At 39.5% G+C, this 16,439-nt stretch overlaps 1 protein-coding gene across 5 annotated transcripts in view; it reads left to right on the top strand.

Annotated features, from left to right (window-relative positions):
• The window catches only part of OXR1 (oxidation resistance 1), a 275,216-nt gene that overhangs the window by 26,667 nt on the left and 232,110 nt on the right, over positions 1–16,439 (top strand). For 4 of the 5 annotated variants that reach the window (XM_065832703.2, XM_071803861.1, XM_065832706.2 and 1 more), the window contains one exon: positions 9,627–9,706. In XM_065832703.2, coding sequence (XP_065688775.1) covers positions 9,690–9,706 — 17 coding nt within the window. In that variant the 5' untranslated portion in view covers positions 9,627–9,689. Of the gene's footprint in view, positions 1–4,195; positions 4,332–9,626; positions 9,707–16,439 lie in introns of those variants that run through there. The other variant, XM_071803860.1, reaches the window with a different exon arrangement.

Raw genomic sequence — 16,439 nt, 5'->3', positions numbered from 1 at the left:
ATAGTCAGCTTTCTTCTTGAAAAGGAGCAGAGATGGAAAACAGCAACACTGGAGATATAGATAGATTAGATAGATTAGATAGATAGATAGATAGATAGATAGATAGATAGATAGATAGTATATATATAGTGAAAGGAAAATAAGGTATTGTAAAGATTTTATATTGCCATTTCTCCATGTATGGCTTTCAAAAGATAAGATAAAAATGATTAATCTCATTAAATGAATAGCAGTCTGACAACCACAGTGATTATGAATGAAAGGGATTTTTTTGTGTTCATAATATAGGAATAAATATGTAGACATGCCAGCTGGTTGGGGAGACTTTTCGTTAGCAAACTGAGAAGAAGCATTTGTAATACAGTAGGAAGGTCTGCGTTGTCATATCTTGGGATATACCGTTTAACCAGCTAATGACTAAGCATAAATACCCTTCCCATTGTATTAAGTAAATGTCATTCTCTTTTTATTTTCCTCCTTTTTAATATTACAGATTAGATTAAGTGAAAGTGCTTGAGTACTTATTTAATAAGAAACTGATATGTTGAAATTACTATTTTATATTCTTCAGTATAGTTAAGTGACATCTTTAGTTTTAGATATAACTAATTATCACTGGAACTGTAGTTAAAATGAAAATCACTATCATAGCATTAGTTTGAAAGTCAAAATGTGAAAAACAGAATCAATATATTTTTAAGATGTAGCTACTACTGTTGTTATTAATAGCATCTGTAATCAGGTACAAAATCGATTATAATGCTTCTTTTTATGAAGATAGCTAATAAACTTGTCTGATTGACATATTCTGCTTTGTTTGGGTCATACTCACTCTACTCTGTTTTGAAGTAGTCCAGATAACTACAGCCAAAGCTCATCTCCAGGTTTTCATCTCTCTTATTTAAAAAATCACTACATTTCTGTAGTATGCTCACAGAGAACATGCTAAGAGATGTTTTCTTTCCTACTACAGTAGTTAGGATTTACCTTGAATTACCTACAGGCAAAGGTGGATGATCTAACAGGGAATGAGCGATAAAGCATACGTATACCTCTCTGTTGTATATACTATGTGGATTTTTTGGCAGAAGCATCACTTAGGACATGAGAAGATACATACATGGTATTGTACAGTGTAGAAAAATAAATGAAAGAAAGCAAATGGAAATGAATGATATTGTGAGGCTTTGGTGATCATATTTTTTTAAAAAATGAAAGACAAGGGTTTAAAAACAAAGGATGAAAGATGAATTACCAGATGGGGTCACCCAAGCTGTCACTGGGATGAGGAGGCAAGCTGGTAACTCTTTTTTGTTGTTGTTGTCTTAAGACCAGAAATATTTAACTTCATTTTGGAAGAGAACATCTGTCATGGAAACTGTATGATTCAAATGAAAAGCATACAGCAATCATAATGTAATTAATTTGTAAAGGAAAAACTGGAAGTGTAAGAAGATTAAATTAACAGGATTACAAATGTAATCATAAAAGACAATAGTATTAGATCTTTGGCAACCATGTGCTTGCTGTAAAAGACTGTTGACATATGAAACAATCACCACAGCCAAATATATGAAGTTAATTTCTCTATTTCTAAAATACTTTCCCTTCAGATACCAGAAAAATGTAAATGAAAAAATACAGAATTAATACTTCTGAATGGCCATGATGTTGACTGCCCTCATTATTTACAGTAGGCGAAATGAATTATTTATTAAACTCTTGATTCTGAACTGACCTTTCATCAAGAACAGAAGGCAGTCGGGTTTATTTCACTGCAGTAAGAATTACTGTCAGATATTTCCTTTACGTTTCAGATAAATCAGTCTTTACATTAGTAACTACCTTTCATTTTTCTCTGTTTGAGTAGGACTTCATTTGATTGGCTCATTTATTTTCATTTATCATTTAGTTGCTTAAGAAGCCAGTAACGAGTTAGCTCCAAGAGCTGCCAAACTAAACCTTTAATTGTTTATTTGAATTTTAAGGTATACTTCCTTCAAGTGTTAATGTAATTAAAAGCAGAAGAAAAGAATAAAGCTAGACTATATAGAGAATAAATGTGTTGCATGTTTCATAACAGTTTGAAGAAATTATTTCCTTTCATTTTGAAATGGTTGGCTGTGCAATATACTAAGAAGGCTGAAATAAGTGATGTAAGGCAGAGTTTCACAGAGCTTAAGGCGAGAAGTAATCAGTCTCACCATTTGTATCCATGGGCCATTGCATTTCTTCTGGTTAATGCTGAGTGATCCTCATGTCATTGACTAGACATGGCCTGTGTTTTTTGAAGCCAAGATTTCAGGAAGATGGCGTCATCATACTTAAGTTTCTTATTGTACTGCAAAGGGTTACTACTTGTAAAACTATTTCTCACATTGCTTTGTGCCTTATTTTTTTTACGCTGCTGTGTAGAGTACTTGAAAATTCAGTTGACATTTTCTTGCCTTACCTGTTTTGGATGTGTCTGCATATCACCTGGCTCCTTTTACTCTGAGCGTTCAGACTATACAGTTCCTGGAGTATGGCAGAGGGCAGACATCTACAGGAGAAAGCCAGTGTTTTCAAAAGAGAGAACAGAAGAAATACAGAGACCTACCAAAAATGTTCTGCTTTTCGTATCTTTAAGGGTGTTGATGAGTTTATCAGAATGTTTTTTTTTCTAAATGCCAGCAAGTCAGTACCTTTTAATAACATATAGTATTTGGGTTTAGTGCTACATCGTCAAGACACACTGATACGAAGATAATATGCTTTTAGTCTGATGGTACTAGGTGGAATTACTCAAAAGGCCTCAAATGTATGAAAGTACAGTTTAGCAAAATAAATGTCATGTGGTTTAGTGGGTGATTTAGCTGAATGAAGGAGAGTGTTTAGATAATATTGTAATTTTTCAGATGGGCCCATCAAGGCAGAGGCCCTACCTTTGGGATGCAAGTGGAAAGAACTCAGAGCAATGTTTGTTAAGTGTCATATGCGCACTTTGCAAGATACTTATAAAGTCTGAATGATGTTTGAGAGCCTTGGGTTCTTTTGCTTTATTAGTAATGTTTGTTAAATGATTATGGTTAGTGAAGTACAACAGTAACTAGTTTTGGTAAATGGAGAAATTATGTTTTCACTGAGTGATTGCTTTGAGGCAAGGATAGAATTAGGAATATTTCTAGTTAATGTTTAGCTTTGCTTGCTTGTTGATTTGTTTCTCAGCAGTCTTTATCCAGAGTTAGCCTGAATTAACTGACTGCCAACTTAGAGTTTTCCTTTCCTTTTGACTTATAGCAAAAGCCATCACTTATTGTCCTTAATGCAGCAGTATAGCAAAGATTTACTGAAGTGCAAAAATTTTTCCATCTCCATTACCTCTCATTGTCACTTCATTGTACTATAACTTAAATAAGCATGACCTGTTCTGTGTGGTCCATGTTCATTTTCACTTGCTTAAGTACTAAACTAGAGTTCTGTCATTTATTTCTCTTTTTAGTATTTTCTTCACTTGTTTGCTTCTGCAAAAAAAATGTAGACTAGTGATGCTGGTAATAAACTTCTCTTATATGCCCTGTGTCTCCAGTGCTGTGGGTACTGGAGTCACTCCCTTTCCATTCTTTAGGTTATTTCTTTTGAATTGAAAACATTCAATGTAACTCAAAGACTTTTTCCCTTTATATATAGTTCTTTTTTATTTCAAAGGTAACAATTCTAAAAAATCTTTGGATTTGTTGTTGCTTTGTGACTCAGTATTTCCCATTGCCTATGGAAGATATTTTAATCTGCTTTTACTTTTCAAGGCTTACTGTGCATAATAACAATTAGTTTCCAAGGTCTTGCCTGGTCTGCTTATTGCCCCCTCCTAGCTTTCAGTATCTTTCAACTCGACAAAGTCATGTTTATATTTTGATTTAATTTGTTCCTGTTTGCTGCTTGTAGTCCTCTGTGTAAGTATACTGAATCTTCCTCTTCTGAGAAGAATTCCATATGATTTGTTTTCCTAAATTTTCTTTTTCAGAACAGAAATTTTAAAGTGTTTTCTTTATGCTATTTCCTTAAAACTAAAATCATCAGTAGTCTTCCTGTCATTGTACTTGTACCCACATCATGTTTTAATTATCCAAATTTCAACCATCATTTCACATCCCCTTCCCCGTTTTTCTTTCTTTATATGTAGACTCATAGGATCACAGGATAACTCAAGTTGGAGGGGACCTCAGGAGGAATCTAGTCCATCCTTCTGCTCAAAGCAAGGTCGGCTGTGAGATCAGTCCAGGTTGCTTCAGGCTTTATTCAGATGGATTGTGAAGAACTTGAAGGAAGGAGGCTGCTCAATTTTGCTCGTGGTAAAAAGCACTACCGTGTGTCGCTGTGAAGAGCCTGGCTCTGTGTTCTCGGTAACCTCCCTGTTGGTACTGGGAAGCCGTTAGGTCCCCTGAAGGCACCTGTTCTCCAGGCTGGAGCAGCCCAGCACCCCAGCCTCTCCTCACAGCGCTCCAGTCCCACCACACTGGGGGCCCGATGCTGAACTGGCCCCACTTTATCCGTGTCTGTGCATGGAGATGAGGGTGCAGAACTGGATGCAGTCTTTCAGAAATGACCCAATGATCTCTGAATAAGGGGGTGATGACCCCTTCTCTGTTTGCTGGCCATACTCCTGCTAATGAAGCCTGGAATGCTCTTGTCCGTCTCCGCTGCCTGGGCACGCCGTGGGCCTGGGCTCAGATTTCTGCCCCCAGGGGCTTCCAGACAGGCAGCGCCCAGCCTGTGCCGCTGCAAGAGCTTCTTCCTTCCCTTCTGCAGGACTTTGTGTTTGTCCTTGCTGAATTTCTAAAAGTCCCTGTCAGCTCATCCCTGTCCAACTCTTGCTGGGTGACAGCCCTGGTTTCCTTTCATTTGGTGCTATCATCTGCAAACTTGATGACAGTGCAGCCCATTGCCTCCTCCAGGTCATTGATAAAGATCTTCTTTTGTAATTCTGTATGAACATTTTACGCCATATTTAACACTATAATACAATTGTTTCTTAGCAGAAAATATTTTTATTCGTAATACTTGTGCTCACATTTCCGTGGGTTTGAGCAGTCACTGCGAATCTCAGTAAATTATGCTTAAATATATCTGGTGTACATGAAAACACTTACTGAGTTTTTGTGCCAGTTTTAGTTTATAAAATGGCATCTTTAAGACATCATTTTAGAAATCACTATTGCTACTAAGAAGTTTCTCATTTTGGAAGTTGTAGCCTTCAGAATTTATCTTCAAGCAGATAAATGATATTTCTCATCTGTTCCAGTGCAAAGTGAGTCTGCTTCCTTTGAACAGCCTTTCTTAGCAGTTTAATGTGTCTGTTTAGAAGGCAGCAAGGACAGTTCTCCCAGGCTGTTCTACCGCTTTGCCCTGGGGATGGTACCTTCCACCAGAGAGGGATGAGGTTCAGGGGAAAGGCAGGAGCTGTCACAGTTACCCTCACTGAGCTGGTGAAATGCTATAGGAAACATTTATGTGCAAAAAAGTTCTGTGCAAGGGAGAAAACCATCCAGAATCCAAATTAATGTTTCGTTTAATATATTTGGTGACCGCATCAGTCTTTTTTTCAAAAAAAAATGGACATAGTTGTGCCTCAAGGAAAGGGAAGATGGTGCTGCCAGAAAAGTTCCTGCTGACACAGATGGCAACATATCCAACACCTTGTTCTTCTGACTTCTGCACCAGTCACCTTCAAGGGAGGATGCTTCAGCTACTCAGCAATTTGATACCTGTTGGTTTTCCTCAAATAGCTTGTCCTGTTTTCTGAGAAAGTGCAACACCTTATGTCATCACTAACATTATTATTTATATCCAAGAAGAGCTTGAAAGCATCAGAGCCTTTCAGTTAATGTTCTTATGAACATAAAGGTGGTCTCACCTACTAACATAAGATGCTTAAAATATAGTAAATGCTTGTGAATGGTGTTGTTTAGTAGAAACAAAGATGATCATCAAATGATTTAATAAAGTGGGGTTAAAATTTTCAGTGTCAAAGTTCCACCAGTCCTCCTGGGATCATAAGTGACTGTGTCATTTTCAAATACGAGACCTGGCTTTCCAAGTCATGACCTGAATAATGCTGAAAATTAAATTAAGGAGCTTGAACCTTGCTGCTTCTAAGAGAAAAGGGACCCCTGACTCAAATCTTTGCAGTGCATTTACAGATTTAGGCTCCACGTTGTATAATCAGCTATCTAAATGGCTTGAGATACTTGCTGTGTGCACTGGTGCAGAGGCTGCGTTGCATTCCTTAATCTCATCCATGTTCTGTCTCTGAGCTGCATATCTGACAGTGTAGGCTCCCGCTTAACCTGAAAATCATAAGTAGGGACCTGGAGTGTGATTTCTCAAGACACGCAGGGAATGTGCGTGCCCCAAATCCATTGATTTTCAATCTGAGTAGACGCTTGGCTTACTTCAAGGCTTTAGAAATTCCCAATCAAGACAGCTAACTTGAAGCATGCATTTGTTATGCTCTCAATGTAAAGAGACTGATCTTAGTGAGTGTCATGGAGAATAATTCCATGGGAATGAAAATGTACTTTAGGCTGATGGTATTCGTGCTGCCTGCCCAGCTGCAAGACTGTGATTCTGGAACAAGAGGGTATGGAAAGGAAGAGGGAGGTTCCATTTGATTCTTCTTTGCAGCTGTACAAGTGAAGGAGCCACACCAAATGAAACAAACAAATAAACAAAAGCTACACAGAACAAAAAAAGAAATATTTTAAGAGCAACTGGTAAACTGAGATAAAAATGTCACTGCCCAAACCCATAATGAAATATGGTGCTGTGAAAATACCACTTCCTTGCCTGGAGGTAACAAGACATTTTACCTGGTGTCTTTTAATCTGGTGTGACATGAAGATGTGAAGTCCCCTTGAGCATCTTACAAATTTAGGAGAGAGTTTGTAGACAAAAATCCTCCTGTCAGTCAAGATCATGTAATCACAGCTTCTTCCCGATGAACAAAACATTTGTATTTAGATTGTACATTTACATTTAAAAAATTGACTAATCTTAGATAGGTTTATTGTGTTTTGTGTTTTTTTTTTTTGTTTGTTTTCTTTTGGTTTTGTGTGTGTGTGTGTGTGGTTTTTTTTTTTAATTTTATAAGCTTCACCTCTTTGCTTTGAAGTCAACATTTGGGAGTAGGGCAAAAGGTTTCAGTAGCATCAGGATTACATGCTGTACGTGTAGTGGCCATGTGTGACGGCATTCACAAGGTGAACCAAGGTCGTGAGGCATTACAGGCTGGTGGGAAGGGACCTGATGGGGGAAGCCTGCATCTGGAGGGTCTGATACCTGACTGCGCTTTCCAGCTGCTCTTTATCTGCTCCTTGGGCAGCACAGGACCAGAGCACTGTGAACAGCGGCTGCAAAAGGGACTTGGTTTGTGGGGCTGGGAGCATGCAGGGTGCTGCCTGGGCTCCGTTTTGTGCTTGCTCTTCCCAGTTTGTGCAGTAATTTGAGTCTCGGCTTCCAGCTCTGGCACTTTTGGGCCCAGGCTGCTGCTAGGAATGGACGACTCCTGTTTTGGGAGGGCCAAGCTCATGGTGAGCAGCAGTGACAGGTGTCACAGCCATTAGCACAGCAGGGACACAGAATACCTCTGCCAAAACTTGCCTGGGGTGGCATGGAGGGTGTGCAGTGGTGGACTCAACACCCCACAGAGATGTTGCCAGAAGGAAGGGTCCTGCTCCACCTTACCAGATGCACATAGCATGGCAACACACGGGAGGAATAGGAGTTCATAAGCAGTTGCAGCACTGTGACCACATTGGGGTAAATGGTAAATGGCGGGATAGCCCCTGTGGCTGGAGGAAGGTAGTGGATGGATACAGGCTTTTCAGAGACTGGTGGTACAATCAGATGGGCAAACCAGGAGGAGGGCTTCTGTGTAAAGAAGTGGCCTGAATGCTGTCTGGGCTCAAACACAGGAGGGAAGGACACAAATGGTGGAAGAGGGTTTGGGCTATGCTGGAGGAATATGGGACATGTAGGAATACAGTTAGGAAACGAAAGCTCAGCTGGAATTGAGACTAGCCAAGAAGGTGAAGGGCAACAGAGAAAGGTTTCTGTAAGTACATCACCAGCAAAAGGGAACACAAGGGAAGCACGGGCCCATTACTCAGTGTGGCCATGTGGAAAAAAAGGCTGAAGTACTCGATGCCTTTTTTGCCTTAGATTTTGCTGAAGAGATGTGTCCTCAGGCCTCCCAGGTGCCAGAGCCTCCTCACAGAGTGAAGGTGTATGTGCAGTAGAGGAAAACAGTGTTAGGGATCTCTTGGCCCACTCAATGTACACAGTTCCACAGCACCACATGGGATTCACTCAAGGGCGTTGAAGGAGGTGGCTGATGTTGTGAGGCTGCTCTCTTATCTTTGAAAAGTCATGGCAATGGGGGGAGGTTCTTGATGACTGAGATACAGCAAACGTCACACACAGCTAGTAACTAGTGAGGTCCCTCTGGGTTCAATACTCTGGACAATACTGTTTAGTGTCTTCATCAATGACATCAGTGACAGGATGGAGTGCAGTCTCAGTAAGACTGTGGATGACATCAAATTGCAGGCAGCAGTCAGTGTGCTGGACGGCAGTGCTGCTGTTCAGGGGGACCTGGGCAGGCTGAAGAAATGGCCTGAAAGGAACCTTCCGAAGTTCAGCAAAAGTTAATGCAAGGTCTTGCCCATGAAATGGAATAACCCTGTGTAGAAGGGATGCATCAAGGACCAACTGCCTGGGAAGCAGTGCTGCAGAAAGAGGTCTGAGAGGCCTAGTGAACAGCAATTTGAGCATGACCCAGAAGTGTGCTGTGATAGCATGGAAAATCCTGCTTAGGTATTAAGAAAAATGTTTTTACCGTGATGATTTTGAAGTACTGAAACTGTTTGCCCAGAGAGGTTGTGAAGGTGTTCAAGACTCAGCTGGACACATCCCCAACCAACCTGATCTGATTATACCTGGTTTGAGCTGAGGGTTGGACTGGGCAGTTTCTCCCAACCTTATTATTCTATACTATATTCATATTATATTTTTAAATGAAGGTTGGAATGTCTTTTTATTCAAATATTAAGTTTTCTTGAGGTCCATACATACTAGGCCCACTCCAGGAAATTTCTTATTTATATTAATGGTTTCTTTCTGGAAAAATGACTTTATTGACAAAGGTAGTCATTCAAGAAACAGAGCACCCAAATGCAGTTAAGATGTAAATATATATAGCTGTGTTCAGACTGGTGATTCAAGACGACATTGTTTAGTTCCTCAGAGGCACCTGAATTTCACTTGGGTACATGAATTCTCCTTTCAGAGGCAGAAGCTTTTAGATATTGAACTACCTAACCTAGCATTATACCTGTTTTGTTGAGTAACTGCCCTAGCAACCTCAGGTTTAAGCCATATCAGTAGGTTTTGGTCTTAGTTTTTTTTTAACTTCTGTCTTCTGTTTGTTAACCTTTACATTGTTTTGCTAACCTTTGCATTTTTATAAAATTGTCAGATATTCTCTGAAGTTGCATTGGAAGACGTTTACTAATATACTTATTGTTCAGAATATTAAAAGCAAGGTCCTGAGTTGCTTGGTCTAAAAATCATTCTTTCTTCTCATGCAGGTCAACAGAAACAGCCTTGTGCAGAGCAGTGCATTCATAAATGTGAAAGAAGCCCACACCACCATGTTTGCCTCTAAGAGGTCAGTTTTCACTGTTGTTGTTATGATTTTCATCTCCAAATATAGTAACTCTAAAAAAAAAAAAAAATTGTGACTCTAATCTGAACATTTTACATTTTCTGTCTCATACAAAATAACATCAGCTGGATATATTGCTCTTTCTCTTATGTTAGTTGGTTTTTATTTGCTGTGCAGCTCCAATCTACTTTGATTGACAGGTATGAGGCATACAGACCATGTAGCACACAGGGAAATAGTATCCTCAAGGTGTTATGGGTCACAGCAAGACTGTCAAAGAAGACACTGTACTAGTGCTGAAGGGCATCCCTTCTGCTTTCTGGGTACGGAAAATAACACCAGGACAACAAAGGCCAGTGTCAGGCTCTTTTCTCCCATTTTAGGGAGTCAATACTGAATATAAGGTAACATCCTCTCTTATTCTGCATGATTCAGTGTCATACCCCATATGTCTCAAAAAAATCAAGAGTTTTGAATTCATATGTCTACTTTCTGCATCTTTGAGTGCTCTTCTTAAGCATCGGATATTCTGGATCTATCAGCAGACAGCAGGGCTTTGCTTCCCCGCAGTTCCCTGCAGCTGCACAAGCCGTCACGACACCTGAGGCACCTTGCCAGGTACCAGCTTCTGCACCCGTGGGTGTTCTGGAGGGGAGTGCAGTTTCTCCATGGAAAAAAGATACTATAGACCATTCCTCCCTTTTGTGAACTACCTGATTTTTATGCTTGTTGGTAGGTTTTTAGTACAAGCTAGTCAAAGACTTCAACACTTGTGCCCCAGTCACCTGGAAGCCTGGTGAAATGCTCACCCTGTGCAGTGGCAGAGCGCCTTTCATCTGGTACCTGAAGAAGCGGCTAACCTCTTCTGAATTACTGGGAAGTGGGGAGGCTACCTTGCTCCTAAGAAGTAGCACATGTGCAGCAGCATCTTGCATGCCTGCAGGAAGCAGGGCTGGCAAATAATAAGAAAAAGCAGTTTGGTTTTCTGAGGCATCAGCTCCCGCACCAGTTGCGCAGGGTTCACGTGAGCTGCCACTCCAACCGAGCCTGGGGCTGCTGTGGATGTCAGGGCCCCCGTGCTCCCGCAAACTGCTGCTTCGCACCACAACAAATCCAACAGTTTGTGTCTGTCTGAACTGACATAGGCATCTGAGTCCAGGCTCTGTTACCTTGTATACAAGACACAAATGCAGTGCATTTTTTAGGGTTACTTGTCAAGAAAATGAAACTCTGGTCTTATTTTTAGGTAAATACAGTATCTGTTGTTTTGGCAGTATGATGAGTTTAAGATAATAGTTGCTGAGGGCACAATAATGGAATCGCAAACTTCCCAAATGAGGATTTCTGCTTTTAATTGACTGCCTCGGCAGAACGTTAACACTCAAATTAACTTTCTGCTAAGTGAAATACATTGTATTACATGATACTGAGGTGGGTTAGCTGTTTTTGCCACTGTTTAATATTACCCCCTGTGAACTCCTTCTGATAATCTAAGCATTTTTTTACTTTCAAAATAGTCTCTTTATCTTTTCCTAGCACTATAAAGCAATAGCAAAATGAAGAATTGTGTTTGATTGCTAGCCTTGAAATTTCATTCTTCATCTTTTTTCTCCCAGATTGAATCTTGATTAGTATGAAAATTCCTCATTTGCAGACAACATGAAATTCATGTCTGCAAATAAGAGGGTTTATGAAAAAAGGCACATCTGGGAAACAGAAGTTCTCTGCCTCTCCACTGGACCTTGTTTTGCTATTTCTCACTTTACACAAACTTTTTTGAACCACTTATGATAAATAAAGAATTTCCTGCTTCTGGGAGGGAAAAAGGCAGAGTGGACTTCTATAATAGTAGCCTCTTCTGTGTAAACTGGGAAATTACATTAAGTATTCTTGAGATTGGTACCATCTTTTAATTAGAGATTGAGTACTAGCCAGATGTTTTGTTCTCCCAATTGCAGTGCATTTTGAATTTAATTTTTGTAGAGGACTATTAACTGTGAACAAGAAAATCTTGATTTTTTTATTGCTAATTTTTACAAGTTATAAACCCTTACAAATAGGCTGCCTAAAGCTGTCACGAGTTTTTGAAAACATAGGTTTGAGAAATTAATTCTCTTCCTAAAGAGAAATACTGTATTTACTTGGAAATATCATGAAGAACAAAGCTATTTTTCTATAGGAAAGGATGATTTAAGGTTCATTTTCTTGTAAAATTATTTTAATTAGTTCTAATAATACACTGCTAATTATCATTTCCACAAAATGTTTAACAAAATTACAGAACTCTGACTCAAAGTCTGAATTATCTCCTGTCACCAGATCTTTGAAGTTATCAGGTATATAGTATGTCAGCTCCCTTTTATTTATACCTATCTCTTAATTTTGCATACAAAATTTATTTTAATTGCATAATCCCTGTTAAACAGACTGAATAATGAAGTCAATAAAAGTGGTTGTTCTCTCAGAACAGCTTTGACAAAATTTGTCGGTGAGGAAGATACTTCTCATCTGCTTTATGTTTTTTAAATACTGAACTATTGTGGTTTCTCTGTGTTGTCTTGTATTCCACTCTCGTCTTTTTCTCTATCATGTTAGTTTTTCTCCTATTGATTAAATCTACAATAGACTACAGCATTGAAATTTTATAGCAGAGGTCAGTATGTATACCAATGAGTTTTTGATGTGTTGTATTATTAATGTTGTGTGTTTATTTCAGTCTTGAAATAGCAATTGCCAATACTGTTGTCCTCCTGTGGAAGGGAAAAGTCTATAAATGGCTTCAGAGAAGGGATTTTTATTTTGTGGGAACCAACTGTATATGTAGAAGTTGTTCTGCAAAGATGGGCTCCAAATTAGCACATTGTCATGATGTGCAGTTAAGTCTTTCTACCATTGGCATCTCAGTGCTAGGAGTGCTCTAACCTGTGGTTACAGACCTTCTTCAGTTTGGAAACTGTATGTTGTATTACTCATTTAAACTATGTCCACACAGCTGGAGACTGTTTCTCGTGGATGACATGCTGAGTTCTTTTTTCCTTCTCTAGCCTAGGTTGGAGTGCTTCAAAAGATGGCCTAAGTGATACCACCTTGGTGCACAGGCTACCACTAGTATCTCTGGTAGAAGTTAGTTGCCACATCCAAGTCTGTCTGAGTTGTCTCCTGCCATAAGTGAGTGGTGTCCCCTTCCCCCTCCATTGGCTGGAACCTCAAGAAGGTCCGTAGAGCTAAGAGAGCAGCTAGAGCTTATGTGATCTGTCATCAGCACCGTAGGCCACTGAGGGCTAGTGTTACCAGGTTTAATTCAAACTGATTTTGAGGAAAGAAAGAAAGAAAAGGCAAATAAAAAGAAGAAAAGGCTCTGATCTCCAGGCACCCTGATTGCCCTGATGTGAACTCAGTGTTTATTTTTATTGCAGTCTTCTTTGTGAAGAGTGTTTTATGTATAGGGTGTGACTCCAGCCTGGGGCGCTGGTGGCTAATGCAGCTGGTGGCTTCTGCTACGTGCGGATGGCTGGTTTGGTGCTATGTGATGGATGGCCAGGTTGTGTGAATGGCAGCACTGACAGCCTTGGCCAGCGGTCTGAGAGTTTTATAACACAGCACTTGTTTCTGGAGGCAAATAATTTTCTTTCCAAATCATATTCCAATCACCCATCCTGGAAAGTTACAGTAAATTTTCTAAGGCCAGGTCTGTCAGCAGCATTTTGTATCTTGTGATAAGCAGAAAAAAAGAACCTTCTTCCAGTGTCTACATATATTGGCATGTTTATAATCTTAGATGAGAGCTGTGCTGGGCAAGTAATGTGACTGGTATAGAAGGAGGATGAAGAGATTTGGGAAGACATATCAGCTTTTCAGTGACTGATGGTTACTGACTTCCTGTTCTTATATCTGATTTTGATTAGAAAGCTAAGGAAATAGCGTTCATTTATGAGCTCCTGATATGAACAAACTGTAGTGTTTTCAAGATAATATAAGCCTAGTTTCTTCTTCCTCTTTAGCAGAAAGGCTATGACTGCACATGGTTTCTAAACTTCATGTCTTTTATTGGTATTAGTCCTGGACTGTTCCCATGTTTGTTCTGATACTTCTACTGGGTTCTAAAGCATGTCCAGTGCACGGCCATGAAACTGTGTCCGCTGCTGAACACTAAGAGTGTGTGTCAAATTTCTTTTCTTTGGAATTTGTAAGCATACAAAAATAATTATCTGGTTTGACCTAAATTCACATGGTGCTTAGCATGCCCTTTTGCTTTCTAATTGGAAATGACACTACTTGAATGGAACTATAACATGCTTTGTCCCTTCTGCACTGTTACAGAATTAACTTTCTTACTGCTGAACTTTGTTATGGTGGTGAATTGCAGAGTAATATCTATTGACATAGACTCTTTTTAAGTTTACTACTGTTTCCTAAATATGAACTTCCAGTGTCTTGCACTGCTTTATTGCTTTGAGACCTGGAGGCTGAATAATGCAAAATGATAAGGCAGCTGTGGGACTTGTTTTCTAATTCGACTGGAACAGACAGTGTAGTAGTCAGATGTATACAGGACAACAAAACATATAACATCCTTTACTGACTGTCTCTTGGTTTTCAAGTTTGTTTGGTTTTTTCCATCTTACACACCTGACCATTTTTTCCAGGCTTTGCTATGCTTAATGATAACTCAGATTTATTAATAGATCACATAACTCTTCAGATGGGGTAACTCAGGCCTTCAGTGCATACATGGTCTCTCTGTTGAAGAGTTCATCCTTCCAGTGTGGAGTGTGGCTCCCTTCTGATAACCCACATCTTCTCTCAGCAGCACCTGTTCTAGCCGTGGGAAAGCAAGGAGAGGAAGGCGACCTGCGCATGTTAACCCGGTCGTGACGGATTGCTTGCTTACATCATCTTGAATGTTCACACTACCTCAGTGCCAGTTGATCCAGGATTTAAGGGGCCAAGTTTTCTCTATTGCTTGACAACTTTATGTGTTTGTAGCCCCCGAACTTAACTGTACAGCAGAACTTCAACTTCTCTGTAGACTGGCAATTCATCTTCATCAGGTGTTTCCTCTATCAAGTCTTCCATCTGCTTAGTTCTTCTCTTTTCATTGGAATTGCTATTTGCCACATTCTACTTTCTCTGATCCCTTTGTGCCCTGTTTCCTGTTTCCTGTATCTGTCTTGTCTGAGCATCTGCTGTGCATCTTCCTCTTGCACTCAGCTCACCCACTTGGACTCAGTTTGCCAAAATTATTAATGATTTAATTGTGACCAAGTCCATCCAGGACTCTGCACTTGGGCTTTTGTGACATGGTAGCTGCCTTAAACATACACTTCTTGAAACCTTATCATCTGTTATCTTCCTTGAGTCTCACCTCTCCCACTGGAGCGAAGAGGGTTTTGATCTATTTTATTTCATCTGCTAAAAATGAAACTAAACCCCAAAGTAGCAATGTTTAACTAATGAAGTGATAAGATAAGAAAAATTTTATTTGCCATGGATTTGCAAAAAAATGTCCTGAAGAGTTTACAGATTATTCGGTGGGTTCACTTCAGCCAACAACCAAACCCCCCACACAGCCACTCACTCACTTCACTGTCCCACGGGATGGGGAGAAAAGAAAAGGAAAGTAATAAGTTTTGTGGATCAAGGTAAAAAGAGTAATAGTTGAAGCAAAAATGCACAAACAAAGGAAAATAAGGATTTCATTCAGTGCTTCCCATTGGCAGGCAGGTGTTTAACCACTTTCTGGAAAGCAGGGCCTCAACATATGCAGTGGTTACTTTAGAAGGCAAATGGCACAACCACAAATGTCACCTCTTCCTCCTTTCCTTCAGCTTTTATTGCTGGGCACAACATCGGATGGGTGTGGAATATGCCTTTGGCCACTTCTGGTCAGCTGCCCTGACTGTGTGTCCTCCCAGTTCCACGCCCACCCCCCAGCATACCTGCAGTGGGCTGCAAGGCAGGGGGCAGAGCAGGAAACAGAGAAGGACTTGCACAGTTTAAGCAATAGCTCAAACAGTGATGTGTTATCAACACTGTTTTAATCACAAATCCAGAACATGGCAGCTGCTATGAAGAAAATTAACTCCACCCAGCCAGAGTCAGTACAACGTAAAAAGCCCGATGAGTGTTCATATACTGGATCTTAAGCTCCAATAAAATGGTTGCATGTGTAAGAAAATACAGAAAATAAATATTTTTAGTTTGCCAGTCCATCTAATAAAAATTTGGCCTCCTATACATACAAATAAAATCACAAAAATTTCAAGCCGTGGTGAACAACTTTTAAAAATTTCCTTTAAGCAACTGCATCCTTAATTACAGAATGTGAATTAATATTTGGATATAATCTATGTTTTTACAAATGAAAATATTAAAGAAGTTTAAGTGTTTAAATTTATCTTAAGTGATTAACTATTTCTCAATTATATTTTTACAGAAGTCTGTTTTACAATAAGGTTCTCCTCTACCTCCCTGCAGATTTCAAAGGCATTTGCATGAGCTAACCAGCCAACCTGGCATGTATCTTTTTGTTTGAGAAAGTCATCTGCATTTCTACGCCAACTTGATGCCATAGCCATAATACTCAGTAGTAGTTAATTCTTCTGGTTTGTTTCTTTGCTATATCTTGGAGTTTTTGTAAGTGTGTTTGATTAGTGCCTGCAGATTCTTAAATTATAGGATTACACTTGCACTTCAGTTATAACTTCTAATACTGTAAGTTCTTTCTTCAAAAGTG

This window comes from Patagioenas fasciata, chromosome 2 (genome assembly GCF_037038585.1).
Source record: "Patagioenas fasciata isolate bPatFas1 chromosome 2, bPatFas1.hap1, whole genome shotgun sequence".
NCBI lineage: Eukaryota > Metazoa > Chordata > Aves > Columbiformes > Columbidae > Patagioenas > Patagioenas fasciata.
Note: the sequence above shows the minus strand (reverse complement) of the source record. Positions and strands in the feature narration are given on the sequence as shown.